Raw genomic sequence first — 18469 nt, 5'->3', positions numbered from 1 at the left:
TACAAATTAGTGAATTTAACAATCTTCAGAATATAAAATGCTTTACTAACATATTTTATGCTGACAGTATGTACATTTTGCCTAGGTCTATTTTAATGTCTTAATGACAGGTTTGACTACACATTTGCAACAGAAGTAAGTTTAATGATAATGGGCTGCAGGTTTGAAAGGGTTAATTTAAAACCCTAGTTGTGACGTTTATAGTCCCACCCACTCCGTCTTATGGTCACACCCCCTCTGCGGAGTCACCGCTTCCCAGGTGGATCCGGCCACGTCACTGCTGCCAACAGAATGTCCCGCCTGCTCGCTCTCTAGCCATTCAGTGAAATGACACGGTGTGTGAGGGGCGTGGTTACTATAGGGGAGCGCCCTATGAGAGAGGGCGACGGGGCTGACGTTAAAAAAATGTCCAATGGGTCATAAGAGGAGGTGAAAGTGACGTCAGGACCCGGTTTGGTACCTATGTCTTGTCAGTGAGGCGGGTCTGGGAAACACAGTCAGACAGTACCGGACTATACAGGCAACATGTGTGGTGAGTAATAGTCTCGATTCGGTTCATGGGGGTCTCATTGTATTTGCTATTTATGCCGTTTCTCCCCATACGCTCCCGAACCCCAATGAGCGAGTTCTGGTGTCCAATGCGTGTCAGCTCCTGTATTAGACCCCAGTCATCTTTTATAGTGATTAAGTTACTGAGTGCTAGCAGAGATTTCCCCCTTTATTCATTCAGTGGTGGTAAAGCTTTTATTGAGTAGGTGAAGTCAGTTCTGGGGCCCCTTATTCAGCAATACACGGGTAACAATTATGTCTTCACTCATATAAGTCAGTGGCAGCTTTTTTTTGTGTGTGACTGTCAACTATTTGAAATTTGAGTCACTAGGTGTCCACTGTTCATTTTCACTTGCGCCTGAAAAGGTTAATTACAATTGGAATAAACTATCATTTGAGGTGACAGGTAGTGTAAGGGAGTGCACACATCCATGGGATATGGATAAGGCTATCCTGAGATCTCCAGCAGAATGAGAGATGCACACATTTCAGAGACAAATTTTTTTTTTTTTTTTTTTTATCTTTATAATTTTTTTTTGAGTAGGTTCTTAGTCCCTGGGATTGGTGCTTATAGTGAATTATTTCAGGCTTGTGATACATATACATTTCTTTTGCAAGAAAAACACAATTTTGTAATTTCTGGTCTCCAAATTTAATTAGTGACAAATGGTTAACCATGAAATCAGCCTTTATCATGAAAGTCTTTGCTACCTTTCAGTTTATCACTACCATCTAATTGGGCTACATATGATTTCCCCTAGCACCCCTTAATGTTCTAATTTTTCTCTCTTATTGCTTATCTATATATCAACAATACGTCAAGAATGCAAGAGCAGAAGCTATGCTGGGACATTATTTATATACATTGTGTAAATCCTATAGTAATACATGGAAGTGATTTTGAGAGTAAAAATTACTATCCCATCTAGCAGGATACTAAAACAAAAAGTTACGTGGCAAAGGGGAATGCACCCTATATGGTGACAATATAAATGGCCTATAAACTCACATAAAATATTGGAATGGTTCAGGGTACTATTATTTTCAAGGATTGGTTCTGATAACTCTGTACTTGTTCTCTGGAGAATACGCTGGCTAAACATTCAATATGTATGTGTATATTTATATCTTTTGTCCTTTTATATTAAATGGACTAGTGATTTTTTTTTTCCCTCACTGACCATAGAGGTATTTAGACTATGGTGTGTGTATCTCTCCTTTTGCTAGTCTTGGTACTTATAACTTAGCCCCACAGTTGTTTCTTCAATTACATCATATCCTCCCATCTGCCAATCAGATTGAGGCTTTATTTTTTGTTTATAATAAACTTTCAGTGTGCGCTACAGCGAAAAACAAGTTGCGCTGGTTGCCAAAGGTAGAGTTGTTTGAACATTAGCTTTCCTAAAGGTAACTGCAGAATCAGTCATGGATACACACTCGCTGTCCAATGTGCCTAGAGGTATATGGATGTACTTCACTGGTAAGTAATCAGGATTATCTGGTCTAGCTTCTTCTTGAACAGGATCTGGAATGTAGACTAATAAATCAATGTTCTTTTTACTTGTTAAAGGCACCACTGGGTTATGATGCTGTTCCTGGATTCTCTTGCACTGTCACACATACACTATTAAAGTACTGAAAACCCTGATATGCAAATGAGTGCATTTTGTTTGGCTTCCACCTACTTTACATCCTGATTCACATAGATCTTCCTCTGTTTGACAAACCCTTCACAAATATATAATGCCTTCCATTTCTCAGATCAGATGAAGGCTACTTTTGATATTTTGGTTTCACTAGAACCACAAATTGAGATTAATACTGATTGCTTTCTCAATTTCTATCTCTTACCTCTATACACACTGAATATGCAGGCTACATATGCAATGTTTGATGTATAAACAGTGTTGCAATCTAGTACATTCATAACTATTTTGACTTTAATTTGCTTCTCTAATGGACCGTTTTGCTTCTATTTTTTTTTTTATAAAGATTGCCAAGTCAATGGATTCAACAGAGCTATATCACTCTCTATCATATGTATCTCTAGTGTGTGTTTAAAAATCCAGATCAAATATGTTGCAGATGAATATAACCTTTTACAACTGAAGTGACATTCATAAGCTGATATGTGTTTATATGGTAGGTCCTTCAAGAGCTAACTTATCAACCCTCTACAGAATTTTACAGCTGTGACATATTGGAGACACTCATGAAGCTTTACAAATCATAATTTCCCTAACTTTAAATATTTACAAATTCACTTCCTGGTTGTACTAATACATCTGTCAGTGTCAACTTAAAGGGACATGAAACTCAATTTTTTGTCAGTTATGATTCAGATAAAAAAATTAAATTTTAAATCACACATATGTATGTGTGTATGTGTGTGTATGTGTGTATGTGTGTGTATGTGTGTGTGTGTGTGTATGTGTGTGTATGTGTGTGTATGTGTGTGTATGTGTGTGTATGTGTGTGTATGTGTGTATGTGTGTATGTGTATATATATGTGTATATATATGTGTATATATATATATATATATGTGTGTATATATATACACACGCGCGCAACAGCACTATGTTTAAAAATATACTTCTTTATTAGAACAACATCAGGATAAAAACATAGCGACGTTTCAAGCCTCTTGGACCCTTATTCATGAATAATGTTCTAATAAAGAAGTATATTTTTAAACATAGTGCTGTTGCCACTGTCTATTTATATATATATATGTTTCTCTAAAGTGGTCCTCAAGTACCCCAAACAGGCCAGGTTTTCATTATAGATGAAATAATCAGCTGATGGGAGAACAGGTTAGTAACCATGGTGTTGCTGATTTTCACCTGTGCTCTAGTTCAGCTATAATGAAAATGGGACTGTTGGTGGTACTTGAGGACCGCGGTTAAGAAATACTATTTTAGAGGATAGATGGCATTTAGACATGTGTTCAAATGGCTGAAACTTATTAAGGCTTTTTTTGTCTTAAAGGGACATTAAACACAAATATTTTCTTTCATGATTCAGAGCATACATATGTAAACAACTTTTCAATGTACTTCTATTATCAATTTTGCTTCATTCTTAGAATCCTTTTTTGAAGAAGCAGCAATGCATTACTGGGTACTAGCTGAACACATTGGTAAGCCAATCACAAGAGGCATATATGTGCCGCCACCAATCAGTAGCTAGCTCTCAGCTTCCGAGCCTATCTAGATATGCTTTTAAACAAAGTACAGGTAGCCCTCAGTTTACGCCGGGGTTAGGTTCCAGAAGGAATGGTTGTAAATCAAAACCATTGTAAATTGAAACTCAGTTTATAATGTAAGTCAATGGGAAGTGAGGGAGTTGGGTTCCAGGCCCCTCTCAAAATTGTCATAAGTAACACCTAATACATTATTTTTTAAAGCTTTGAAATGAAGACTTTAAAGGGATTCTAACCCCTCATTTTTTCTTTCATGATTCAGATAGAGCATGCAATTTTAAGCAACTTTCTAATTTACTCCTATTATCAATTTTTCTTTGTTCTCATGTTATCTTGATTTGAAAAAGCAGTAACAAAAGGTTAGGAGCCGGCCCATTTTTTAGTTCAGCACCTTGGTAGAGCTGCTGATTGGTTTGCTACATTTAGCCACAAATCATCAAGTGCTACCCATGTGCTGAACAAAAAATGGTCTGGCTCTAAAGCTTGCAGTACTGCTTTTTTCAAATCAAGATGGCATGAGAACAAAGAAAAATTGATAATAGGAGTAAATTAGAAAGGTGCTTAAAATCTCATGCTCTATCTGAATCATGAAATAAAAAAATTGGGTTTAGTATCCCTTTAAATGCTAAACGGCATTATAAAACTAACAAAATAATCACATGACACAGACTTCACTTACATTTTTCTGCAAACAGTTCTTTCTATGAATTTCAATTTGGACTGATTTTATAGACAGGAAGATCTTGTTCCTTTGAAATCTGCTCAATAGCTCAGGTCTGGTTAAATTCCAGCTTGCTTGGCTTTGCTGCAACACAAGCGGACAGCTCCACCTAATGGCTATTTTAATAAATGCACTGCTTCTCGATGCTTTTCAATAGCAGTCACATGACTGGGAAAAAAAAGTTGTTATTCTGAAACTGTGTAAATTGGAACCGTTGTAAAACAAGGGCCACCTGTATACAAAGGGAACGAAGCAAGTTAGATAAAAGAAGATGTACATTGTAAAGTTGTTTACATTTGTGTGTTCTGTCTAAATCATGAACCAAATTTTTTTGGGTTTCATGTCCCTTTAATGCACGTAGTATATATGAATATTTATGCCACAGACCTTTGAGGAAGTATATTATAAATAGCACACTATATAACATATTGTCTTTTTAATTACATATTCTCATAATTTATTTGTATAGTGCCACAACTTTTTTTTTTTTTTGTCAAAATGTATTAGTGTTTTTTATGGTTCTTTGCTGAATAAACACACTTTAGGCATTTTCCTATTAGCCAGTGAGCAATAAATACCTAGGTATTGATTGTACACAAACATTTAGTTCCATTTTATTTTAAACAGCTTCTACATAAACATGTTAACCTTTTTTCATGTATGGTAGTAGTAAATTTATGTCCCTCCTTAAAAGGACAGTAAGTCAAATTTGTTATGTAAATATATATACATGTGCTTGTCGGCATATAATGCTTTGTAAACAATTTATAGGATACACCCAATGTAAAGTCTGATGGGAAGATCTATTTCTCTGGAGGGAGGAGAACTTGCATCATTTTCTTGGGTATTTTACAGCAAAAGCAGACAAAAGTAAAATACACATCACAAGATTACTAATTTATGTCTATATGACAACTAGATATAAAATAGTGATTCTGAATTCCAGTTCTTGAACTTAAAGGGATAGGAAAGTGAAAATTAAAGGGATGCTGAACCCAAATTTTCTTCTTCTTTCATGATTCAGATAAAGCATGCAATTTTAAGCCAACTTTCTAATTTACTCCTATTTTTCTTCGCTCTTGCTATCTTTATTTGAAAAGGCATCTAAGCTTTTTTTTTTTTTTTTGGGTCAGTCTGTGGACAGCACTTTTTTATTGGCGGATGAATTTATCCACTAATTGGCAGGAACCCAGGTTGTTCAGCAAAATCGGCCGGCATCTAAACTTACATTCTTGCATTTCAAATAAAGATACCAAGAGAATGAAGAAAATTTGATAATAGGAGTAAATTAGAAAGTTGCTTAAAATTTCAAGCTCTATATGAATCACAAAAGAAAATTTTTTTTGGGTTCAGTGTCCCTTTAAACTTGCATGATTCATATAGAGCATGTAATTTTAATACACTTTTTTTTTAAATTCACGTCTATTTTCAAATGTGCTTCGTTCTCTTAATATCCCTTGTTAATACATGAATACGCACATATCATACACTAGTGGGAGCTGCTGCTAATTGGTGCCTGCACACATTTGTCTCTTGTGATTGGCTAAATAGATATTTTCAGCTTCCTGTCAGTAGTGCAATGCTGTCCCTTCAGCAATGGATAACAAGAGAATGAAGAAAGTTTTATAATAGAATTAAATTGGAAAGTTGTTTAAAATTGTACGTTCTATCTGAATTATAAAAGAGAATTTTTACTATCCCTTTAAGAGGCCAGATTTGAAATATTTCCCTTTTTAGGGAATTCAGTAGCTCCAGTCTTTATAACTTTCACCTGTGTTCAGATAGGGAAATCATTTAAATCTGACCTGTTTTAAGTTCCTTGAGGACTGAAATTGTGAAACACTGATGTAAAGCAATCGCTAGACGTGGTCAACGGCCTAGCAACATCAGCACCAGACATTTAGGGCTCCATTTATTAAGCAGCGGATGCTGTTTCGGAAGGCCCATCGGAAGTTAAGTAGCAGCAGTCTTAAGACCACTGCTCCTTAACTTGTGGCCGGTTGAACTCCTGTCAAACCGATTGGGATGATTGACAGCCCCTGCTAGCAGCTGATTGGCACCAGTGAGCAGGGGGCTACATTACACAAGCATTTCACCAGAAATGCTTGTGCAATGTTACATATGGACAGCGTATGCTGTCGCATTTAGCAATGTCGAGCGGAATAGCGAATCATGTCCGCTCGACAGTTAATAAATCAACCCCCCAAGAAGCAAATCTTAAATGCTCCAATTTCTCTAACTGCCACTTAGTGGTTTAAGACACAGATGAAGTCCTACGATGGGAACCACAAGCATTGCAGCTCCCAAGTAAAAAATAGCCTGTGGTTGGCAGGTCTTGTTACTGCCGCTCTTTATTGGCTCAATGGCTAAATTCTGATGGATTTTACCTGTGTGTTTAACAAATTAGTGGAAGTTAAAGGGACACCGAACCCATATATTTTTTCTTTCATGATTCAGAGCATAAAATTGTAAGCAACTTTCTCATTTACTCCTATTATCAATTTGTCTTCGTTCTCTTGCTATCTTTTATTTTAAAAGCAGGAATGTAAATCTTAGCAGCCAGCCCATTTTAGGTTCAGCACCATGGATAGCGCTTGCTTATTGGAAGCTTACATCTACCCACCAGTCAGCAAGCATAACCCAGGTTCTCAACCGAAAATGGTCCGGCTCCTATGCATCATTCCTGCTTTTTAAATAAAGATATCAATTTTCTTAGTGCTCTGATTCATGAACGAAAAAATTTGGGTTCAGTGTCCCTTTAAACAAAGAGTTCTATGGTCAGTAATGGAAAGGTGATATGGTGTAACAAATTAGTACATGTAATTGTGTGTGTGGGGTAAATAAAATGGTTACTGGAAGCAAAAAGGTAAAGCATTTTGAAGCTAATTTGCATATCTTTACCCAGAATCAATCAATAGTTGCATTTGGAAATTTGCAGCATTTTTGGACTTTGTAGGGCGCATTGGACAATCCATAATTTTGACACTGTGCAATTTGGCTATAATATTTAATATGGGGCGTTTTTATTCAATCTTGTAGATGGAAATCGTCTGGCACACCTGTAGTTTGACCTCAGGATAATATTCTTGCTTAACTTGTTTCTCTAAGAAATTCCTTCCTCATCACATTTAGTCTCTGTCATGTGATTTACACCCATTCTCCCCCCCCCCCCCCCGCTGCACCCAATTCAGTGATTAATTATTCATCATTGTTTTATGGTACTGAGGTCCTGTTACCAGTATAGCAAACATTAAAATTATTCTTTATATTGAGTTAAGATTTGAAACCTCTGTATTTAGTTACTGATTGGTCCAAAATACATTTTCTATTTGGTAATGTAAAAAGTAGTGAATCAATGGTTTCTTAAAGGGACATGAAACTCAAAATGTTTCTTGATTTAGGTAGAACATGCAGTTTTAAACAACTTTCCAGTTTACTGCTATTATCACATTTTCTTCATTCTCCTGGTATCATTTGTTGAAGCAGTAGCAATGCACTACTGGTTTGTAACTGCTCACATGGGTGAGCCAATGACTATGTATATCAGCAGCTAGAACCTAGGTTATTTGATGCTCCTGATCTTTCCTAGATAAACCTTTCAGCAAAGAATAACAAGAGAAGGAAGCAAATTAAATAGAAGTAAATTGGAAAGTTGTATAACATTGTATGCTCTGTCTGAATCATGAATGTCTTCTGACTTTACTGTCACTTTAAAGGGGAAGTGCAAAAAAGTAAATGGGTGCAAATTCAGATCTTAGTTTGAACTTTCACAAGAATAAATCTTGCTCCGAAAAGAGCCGAATGCCATGTACGACCCGCTTTCCGCGTTTGGATCCTAACAAAGGATCCAAATTCACATGCCTAGTGTTTATCCAGGGAAAGGGGTTAATCATAGTTACGGCCTGCTACAGAGCAGGGATTGCATTACAGGGATCAGCCAGCCAGACAGATAGCTCAGCATGCTAATGCACTGTGGCTGAGGGTTGCAAGGTCCACTCAGCCTTTCTCCTTCCGAGGTTGATAAAATGAGCAGCGCCTTGAGACCCTTACGGGGGATTAGCCGCGCTTTACAAGTACCCAATACATACATATAGCCAATACAAGCAACCTGAGATTTTAAATTTACTCCCATATCCAATAATTGAATGAAACGACAAAACATGATTAACAATTTGTCTTTATTTTTCTGTAAAACTTCAGGGCCCTTTTTAGTCTTAAATAAAATAATAAATGTAGTAAGTTTTTAAACTATTCTTTTAGGATTGAACATTTTTATTTTTCTCTATTCATCTTCCTCTAACACTACGTTATGCAGTAACGTGAATACAAACTGAAGATTTAGCCTTGGAAATACTAAAACAGTTTTAATGTATTTAGGTAGTCTTGAATTGGGTCATTGTGGGTTGATAAAACTCCCTCCTTCCATATCAAAAAGAGTTCTGTTTTCTGAGATTCCTACATGTAAGATTCAGTTGCGTCTATGAATAGAGCATTTAGTAAACATTTAAAAGGGACACATTTTAAACTGGCAAAGTTAGATATAATTTTAGGTATTAAAGTATGGCACAGTTCTATCTCAAAAGCATACATAGACTATAAATGTTAAGTATAAGGGTGCACTAATCATATACGGAATGTGCATAGACATTCAGTTGGTGTCTAAATATACTTGCGTGCAATAATGTTCATAAACCATGCTTTTAATGTACAGCCCATGCCTGTTTTAAACTTATGGTGCACATTCCCAAGTAATTCTATTCTTGACATTCTAATGCAGGAAACCACTGATTCAGCCAATCAGAGCCAACATTTGCACAACTCGCCATTCACTCGCAATGTGAGGCTATTACTATGCGTTTAACACATTTTTATGTACGGTCAATAAGGAAAGAAATTTAACAAATGTAATGTTTGCATTGGAGTACTCGGTTTTTATCTATGTATGTCTTTAGCAAATGTTTAGTGCAACCTACATTAATATTTACTGACTTTATTTATTTTTCTTTAGGAATCTTTGCATATCTGAACTACCACGTTCCACGTACAAGGCGAGAGATCTTGGAGAGACTTATCAAGGGTCTCCAGAGATTAGAGTATAGAGGCTATGACTCTGCCGGTGAGTCGCAAGTATGCTTTGTCATGAATACATTTTGTTCAGACAGTTATGATCTATTAATCCATTAAACAATACAAGACTTTAAATTGTGCAGTACCACCTTTCACACACTACCTAAAGGGACATAATACTCATATGCGCTAAATCACTTGAAACTGATGCAGTATAACTGTAAAAAGTTGAAAATATCACCTGAGCATCTATGTATAAAAAGGTATTTTCCTCACAATTTCCTCAGCTCACCAGAGTAAGTTCTGTGTAAAAAAAATAAAAAAAAAAATAAAAAAAAAAAAATTAATAAATGAACAGCAGCCAATCGGCATCAACAGTGCTGAGGTCATGAACTCTTTTACTGTGATATCATGAGATTTCATAGTAAACTTCTTTAAACTGAATAGAGAAATAAGATAAGTGCACGTAAACTCAATCCATAAGCTGTCCTGGGACAGACATACTGATTTCAAGCTTAGAAGTCCTTTACAATGGGATGTGACTACTGAGGCATTTTTGAGGTAAAATATATCTTCTTACATAGAGATGTTCAGATGATATTTTCTAGTCGGCTTTTTACAGCTATGCTGCATCACTTTCAAGTGTTTCAACATTTGGGTATCATGGCCCTTTAACTCACTTTGTGTTTCTTTTACATTGTGTTCTTTGAGTATCTACATATTACCTGGGTTTCTCAATTTATAAAGATGCTATGCTGGGGAATACATAATGACATTTAGGACATTGTTTATTGTGGGTTGACTGCAAAAAAAGAAATGTATGATTACCTGATAAATTGATTTCTTCTATGATACGACGAGTCCACTGAGTCATACTTACTTGTGGGATATTATCCTCCTGCTAACAGGAAGTGGCAAAGAGCACCACAGCAGAGCTGTCTATATAGCTCCTCCCTTCACTCTACTCCCCAGTCATTCGACAGAATGTATAGGAAGAAAAAGGAGAAACTAAAAAGGTGCAGAGGTGACTGAAGTTTTGAAAACAAAAATCTAATCTGTCTAATATGACAGGGAGGGCCGTGGACTCGTCATATTGTAGAAGAAATCAATTTATCAGATAAGCATAAATTTCCTTTTCTTCTACTAGATATGACAAGTCCACGGATTCATCCTTACTTGTGGGATACAATACCAAAGCTACAGGACACGGATGAACGGGAGGGACAAGACAGATACCTAAACAGAAGGCACCACTGCTTGAAGAACTTTTCTCCCAAAAATGGCCTCAGAAGAAGCAAAAGTATCAAATTTGGAAAAGGTATGAAGGGAGGACCAAGTCGCAGCCTTACAAATCTGTTCAACAGAAGCATCGTTTTTAAAAGCCCATGTGGAAGCCACCGCTCTAGTAGAATTAGCTGTAATCTTATCAGGAGGCTGCTGTCCAGCAGTCTCGTATGCCAAACGGATGATGTTTTTCAGCCAAAAAGAAAGAGGTAGCCGTAGCTTTTTGACCCCCACGCTTTCCAGAATAAACAACAAATAGAGAAGATGTTTGACGGAAATCCTTGGTCGCTTGTAAGTAAAACTTCAAGGCACGAACCACGTCCAGATTATGTAACAGACGCTCCTTCTTAGATGAAGGATTAGGACATAGAGAAGGAACAATACTTTCCTGATTAATATTCTTATTTGGAACTTCCTTAGGAAGGAATCCAGGTTTAGTGCGCAAAACCACCTTATCAGAATGGAATATAAGATAAGGCGAGTCACATTGTAATGCAGAAAGCTCAAACTCTTCGAGCAGAAGAGATAGCAACTAAAAACAGAACTTTCCAAGATAAAAGCTTAATATCTATGGAATGCATGGGTTCAAAAGGAACCCCTTGAAGAACATTTAGAACTAAATTCAAACTCAATGGCGGAGCAACAGGTTTAAACACAGGCTTGATTCTGACTAAAGCCTGACAAAAAGACTGAACGTCTGGGACATCCGCCAGACGCTTGTGTAGTAAAATTGACAAAGCAGAAATTTGTCCCTTTAAGCAACTAGCTGATAATCCCTTCTCCAATCCTTCTTTGAGAAAGGACAGAATCCTAACCCTACTCCATGAGTAGCCCTTGGATTCGCACCAATAAAGATATTTACGCCATATCTTATGGTAAATTTTCCTAGTGACAGGCTTCCGAGCCTGAATCAAGGTATCCATAACCGACTCGGAGAATCCCCGCTTAGATAAAATCAAGCGTTCAATCTCCAGGCAGTCAGCTGCAGAGAATTTAGATTTGGGTGTTGGAACGGACCTTCCAACACCCTCTATTATCAAAAACGTTACCCAAAAAACGTTATGGAAAATAAACTAGCAACCCCCTGCACCTCGCCACAGCTCTGCTGTGGCACCTACTTGCCCTCTGGGGTCTGAGAATTACTCGCTTCGATAAGGCTATCTCTGAAGTTGAGGCCCACCGGAGCTTGCTGCCTTTATGTGAAATACAACTGCGCATCTAAGGTGTGAAATTAGGCCCCGCCCATCATCCACGATGTCTCAGCCTAGTGAAAAAAACGCTGTAAAGCGTTATAGGAACTAGCCATGTGGGTTTTCATATACCCAGTACAATATTGTCAGCCATGTGAAACCCTCCAGAACCATCAAACACACAAACGTTAGTTCAGAGAAAAACGTTATTGCCCCTGCAAATAAATCGTTTCCACACAAACATTATGCAACCAGTGTCTTTCATTTATAGCCCATAATATAACAGGTCCCAGTAGCATCCCTTCATTGCCTGTAGGATTACTGCTTACCCCTTCCCTCATGGGAACTATGTCAGCAGGTTCTGAAATACCACAGTCTATTCAGAAAAAATGACTGAACCTACCTCAATGCTTGTAGCATGAAAACAGTTCCCCACACTGAAGCTTCTCAAGTACTCCTCAGCCATTCTGTGGAAACTCCTTTGGATCTTAGTAACCACTGTTAAGATCATCAACCTCCAGGCAGAAATCTTCCATCTGCTGCCTGTGGAAAAATAACACTCACCGGTACCATTTAAAATAGTCTTGCTTGAAGAAAATAAAAACTATCATTTTATCACCTCTTTCACTTTACCTCTTCCTATTACTTAATATAGGCAAAGAGAATGACTGGGGGTGGAGTCAAGGGAGGAACTATATAGAAAGCTCTGCTGTAGTGCTCTTTGCCACTTCCTGTTAGCAGGAGCATAATATCCCACAAGTAAGGATGAATCCGTGGACTCGTCGTATCTAGTAGAAGAAATATAATATTAGTAAGTTGTAATTTGCACCAAAGCTGTTATGAATAATAAAGGGACAAGGAAGTGGAAAAAATGAAACCTTCATGATTCAAATAGAGCATATCCATTTAAAAACAGATTTCTCTTATTAAATGTATTTATTTCTGTTATCCTTTGTTGGAAACTTTTAATTTTCCATGAGAGCATACTGAAGTAGGTTCATGAGCACTACTGTTTATGGCAGCTGTTTGCAACAATGTATACCACTGTTAAAACATAGATACAAGCAGAGCTTCCATATAGGGCTCGATTTATCAAGCTACGGCAGACAGGGATGGACTAAATTCCCCTGGCGGAATTTAACATTGCAAAATAGCGCTCGTGTGCAATGCAGCCCCCTGCCCGTTCACAGCCGATCACGCATGAGGAGATTGGAATTCTCCACCTAAGAGGTAGAGAAGAGTGTAGGAAGCAGCGGTCTGAAGATAAATACTGACTGCAGGTTCTCTTGTGAGTACCTGCAGCCGTAGATGGGCGAAGCCTTTGATAAATCAAGCCCATAGTGCTCAAGCTAACTTTCAAGAAATAGGTACATTTTTGGTAAAAGTAAATTGAGGAAACTTAAAGGGATTCTAAACCCAATTTTTTTTTTTTTCTTTTTTTTTCATGATTCAGATAGCGCATGCAACTTTCTAATTTTACTCCTATTAATGTTTCCTTGTTCTCTTGCTATCTTTATTTGAAAAAGGCATCTAAGGAGCCGTTCATACCTTGGACAGCACTTGTTGTTTGGTGCTGTCCAATCAGCAAGGATGATCCAGGTTGATTAAAATTGAATGCTCCATCTGAATCATGAGAGAACATTTGGGTTCAGTGTCCCTTTAAGAAAATAGGTTTTGCTTTTTTACCTTGGGGAAATGCCCAAAACGAAGGTGTGCAGGATCCAAGGAGCAGTGAGCTTGGACACAGAGATCCCAGTAGGTGTCACTAAGCACAAGTGGGTGCTGCTTCCATTGTGAGTACCTGTTTTACATTCTTGTTTGATTGTATACTGTGTAAACTTTTACACTAGGAGGCGCCCTTCTTTCTTGTGTATTCCCACAGAACTGTTTCTACATAGACGTAGCATATGTCCACCTGCTCATTCTACCGTGATATGACTTTCCATAATGAAGGGAATGGCAAATTTAATTTTAAAGGTCCATTATAGTCAACAAATGACATGCTCTAATCAGAGTCAAATTTCAATGAGAAACCAGCACAGTTCTATATGGAGAACTACAGTGAGCAACTGCTAAGCCCACGACATATCCAAAAAGGAAATACGAGTAGTCTCCAATAAAAAATAAATATCCATTTTTATTGGTTACATGAAATGAGAACCAAAAAACACAATGTTTTGGGGTAAACACCCCTTAGTCATTCATTTTTTTTTTTATTTTTTTCCTTTCCTATGACATGGAGAATCCACAATGTCATTCCAATTACTAGTGGGATAGTCAACTCCTGGCCAGCAGGAGGAGGCAAAGAGCACCCCAGGGAAGCTGTTAAGTGTAACTGCCTTACCCATAACCCCCAGTCATTCTCTTTGCCTCTGTCAATGGAGTTTGTGCAAAGTTGGTGTCTGAGGAGTTAATCCTTTTATGGGTACTTTTCCCTGCAAGCAAGGATTGGGGTCTAGCTGTGTCCATGTCAATCTCTTGAGTAAGAGTAGTGGTGGCTTTTAGCCGTTAAAAGTTGGCGAGGAAGTCTTTACTTTTAACATTTTGTTACCCCTTTGTGGAAAGTCAGAGTTGGTTACTCTGTTTCTTTTTCCTACAGGTCCATGGCAGGGAGCGTAGTGCCTGCCACACTTTGAGAATCAGCATCTTGAATGCAATATGATCTAAGGTAAGTGCCTTTGCCTTTCTAGGTACAGGAGGGCTGCAGCACTTACGAGGTTAAGCCTCTTTTTACTGATCCATTTTGGGACTTAATAATCCTTTTTATAGTGAAGGATTCATATTGGTGACACTTTATTTTTTTTAAAGTATGGCACATAACGGTAGGACAGGCTAAAGGAAAGAGACCATAATGAGGGCTTATTTATAACCTAATTTATTTTTATTATATAATGGGAGTTTTTATTTCTCAGCCTGTCAGGCTCTGGATCATTACACGATACTTCTAAAACTGTTAGACATGAAACGTGGAAGCCGTTTTTTAGACTGTTACATTTTGTGCCAAGTAATCTTCTTTTAGGATAGTCTAAAAGGAAAGTAAATATCTTCTAGGAGATCCGTTTTTGTTCCTTTTGGCTGGTAGGAGACTCAGGCAAGCTGAGGTGAATCAGTCCATCTCTATGGATAAATGTTTATTTTGCTTAGAGCCTCATGTTCTTCCAATACAATTTTTTGTTCCTCTTGTTTAGATAAAACTTTAAAATTTAAAGATAAATTACTCCCTTCTGAGCCAACTGTCTCTCAGGATATTGCTGTGCGTGACATGCCTCAGCTTTCTCCTTAAACGTCCCAAGCTTTAGTTGTTGCTCATACTGTGCCTGTTGTGTCCTCTCAACCACCTGGGGGTATTTATTTACCTGGGGATTTTGCTGCTCCGTTTTCCTCTGCAGTAACAGCGGCTTTATCAGCTTTTCCTTCCTTGGGTAAGCGAAAGGGAAAATCTAAACATTTTCCTGATACTAAGGCTCCTGACTCTAGAACTGCATTAGCCATTATTGATCAGATGTCTGATGTGGAAAATACTTCAGTAGCTTCTGAAGGTGAGTTCTCACTCTGACACTTTAGCAGTAAAATCTTCAGAATCTGAAGTAAATTTTAGATTTAAACTGGTACACCTCTGGTTACTATTGAAGGAGGTCCTTGCTACTTTAGACAACTCTGAACCTTTGGGTGCTGCCAAACTTCAGGCTCTAAGCAAAATAAACATTTATCCATAGAGATGGACTGATTCACCTCAGCTTGCCTGAGTCTCCTACCAGCCAAAAGGAACAAAAACGGATCTCCTAGAAGATATTTACGTCTTCTAAACTGGATAGAGTTTATGATTCTCCATCTTCTGAGGAAGTTTTTCCTGTTCCAAGGAAGCTGTCTGAGATTATAGCTCAGGAATGGGATAAGAAAGGGGTTCGTTCTCCCCCCCCCCCCCTGTTTTTAAGAAGTTTCCTGTTGCTGACTCTTGTTGTGACTCATTGCACACTGTTCTTTCTGGTTGAGAAGTTTGATTCGTTTGGCGTATGAGATTGCTGGACAGCAGCCTCCTGAGAGACTCACAGCTCATTCCACTATGGCTATCTTCTCTTCCTGGGCTCTCAAAAATGAAGCTTCTGTGGAACAGATTTGCATGGCGGCAACTTGGTCCTCCTTGCATACTTTTTTCCAAATTCTACAAATTTGATACCTTTTTGCCTCGGCTGAGGTTTCTTTTGCGAGAGAGGTGCCTTCTGTTTAGGTCCTCCTGCCTTTTTCTCCCTCCCTGTTCATTTTGTGTCCTCTAGCTTGAGTATTGGTTCCAACTAGTAATTGGAAAAACATTGTGGACTCTCCATGTCATAGGAAAGGAAACACAATGCTTACCTTACCTATTTCTTTGTTTCTGGACATGGAGAGTCAACGACCCCGCCCTCTTCCTTTTTTTTTTTTTTTCTTCCCCCGGTTGAATGACTGGGTGTTATGGGTAAGGCAGTTACACTTAAAGGGACATAATACTCATATGCTAAATCACTTGAAACTGATGCAGGATAACTGTAAAAAGCTGACAGGAAAATATCACCTGAGCATCTCTATGTAAAAAAGGAAGATATTTTACCTCACAATCTCCTCAGCTCAGCAGAGTTTGTTCTGTGTAAAAAGTTATACTCAGCTGCTCCCAGCTGCAGGTAAAAAAAAAATTAAAAAATGAAGAAATGAACAGCAGCCAATCAGCATTAGCAGTGCTGAGGTCATGAACTCTTACTGTGATCTCATGAGATTTGACTTAACTCATGAGATTTCATAGTAAACTTCATTTACCTGATTGGTGAAATAATATGAGAGTTCACGATGCTCATCCCTTCAGTTGTCCCGGGACAGACACACTAATATGCTGCTTAGAAATCCTTTACAATGGGAGGTGGTTACTGAGGATTTTTTGCGGTAAAATATCTTTCTTTTTTACATAGAGATGTTCAGGTGATATTTTCTAGTCTTTTTACAGCTATGCTGCATCACTTTCAAGTGTTTCAACATTTGGGTATTATGGCCCTTTGACAGCTTTGCTGGGTGCTCTTTGCCTCCTCCTGCTGGCCAGGAGTTGATTATCCTACTAGAAATTGGAATGACGTGGATTAAGAAATTTCATGTAAGCAAAGATTTTAGTTTTTCCTTATAACATTAGAACATGCAATGTATTGTGTGTTTAACCTCACAAAGGGGTTAAAAACAAAACTGCCACTCGAGACCATTAGGGCACTGCTGATCCTGAACGGAACTCGCTGCTGATCCAATCAGCAGTGCTAGTCGCACAAGTCAGATGTGCAACTAAAGCTGCTGATTGGATCGGCGGCAGGTTCTGCTTGGGAACTACATTGGACATGAGCGATACTTCTACTTTGCACGAGTTAAACGCACAGTACTGCAGGGTCAATAGTCTTAAAATGACATGGTCTAACAAAGTAATGACCCTTTAATTATCTTATGCAACTTGACATTTGTATCAACTCTGTAACCATGTATACATGACTAAAAAAAATTAATCAATCTTCCATGACCCTTTTAAAGGGACATGAAACCCACATTTTTTCTTTCATGATTTAGAAAGAGAATGCAGTTTTAAACATCTTTCTAATTTACTTCTATTATCTAATTTGTTTTATTCTCTTGATATTCTTTGCTGAAGAGCATATCTAGATATGCTCAGTAGCTGCTGATTGGTTGCTGCACATAGAAGCCTTGTGTGATTGGCTCATTGTGTGCATTGCTTTTTCTTCAACTAAGGATATCTAAAAAATGAAGCAAAATAAATAATAGAGGTAAATTGTAATGTTGTTTAAATTTGTATGTTCTATCTGAATCATGAAAGAAAGATTTTGGATTTAGTGGCCCTTTAATCTGAAATTTACTTCATTCTATTGGTATCCTTTGTTGAATAACCTACCTAGATAGGCTCAGGAGAGTGCACGTGTATTGAACACTATATGGCAGTACTGTTTTCAAACATTTGTGACTGTTCTAAAAATTGCGGCAGTATGGGGTCGATTACAATACTTATAAATTAACTTTATATAGCTGTGCTAAATTAATTAGAAAGCAAACAGTCTTCAGAGGCAAATTACAGGAAAAGGGAAAAAAAGTATATTGCAAAGCTTCTTTACTACACATAATTTTAAACTTTAGGTAATGTCCCTTAGAGCACTTCATTTAAAAGATCTGCCCTTTTGAATGCAGTGTTTTGCTAAATTTCAGAGAAATTTCTTGAAAAGTCTGAGTATGGATCCGGGCAATATGGACCATAATTCAATTTAAGAGGCTATAACAATAGCGTATCAATCTTAAATAGTCATTGTGACTTTAGTGTGTGTGTATCTCTCTATCTCCTCATCCAAAGCAGCCTTTATATAAAGCAAGTTAGTTTGACTTACTATTGGATACAGTCAGTCCCCTCTGTCATCCCTCTGCAGGCGTGGGAGTCAACTTTCTCG

General features: G+C 37.7%; 1 protein-coding gene across 4 annotated transcripts in view; it reads left to right on the top strand.

Moving 5' to 3' along the window:
* The first annotated feature begins 400 nt into the window (after positions 1 to 400).
* Positions 401 to 18469, top strand: part of GFPT1 (glutamine--fructose-6-phosphate transaminase 1) — a 93013-nt gene continuing 74944 nt past the window's right edge. For 3 of the 4 annotated variants that reach the window (XM_053718210.1, XM_053718207.1, XM_053718206.1), the window contains exons 1-2: positions 1896 to 2029; positions 9482 to 9589. In XM_053718210.1, the coding sequence (XP_053574185.1) occupies positions 1975 to 2029; positions 9482 to 9589 (163 nt within the window). In that variant the 5' untranslated portion in view covers positions 1896 to 1974. Of the gene's footprint in view, positions 533 to 1895; positions 2030 to 9481; positions 9590 to 18469 lie in introns of those variants that run through there. The other variant, XM_053718209.1, reaches the window with a different exon arrangement.

The sequence above is a fragment of the Bombina bombina genome, chromosome 6, assembly GCF_027579735.1.
Source record: "Bombina bombina isolate aBomBom1 chromosome 6, aBomBom1.pri, whole genome shotgun sequence".
Classification (NCBI taxonomy): Eukaryota; Metazoa; Chordata; class Amphibia; order Anura; family Bombinatoridae; genus Bombina; species Bombina bombina.
This window is presented reverse-complemented; position numbering and strand designations above follow the sequence as displayed.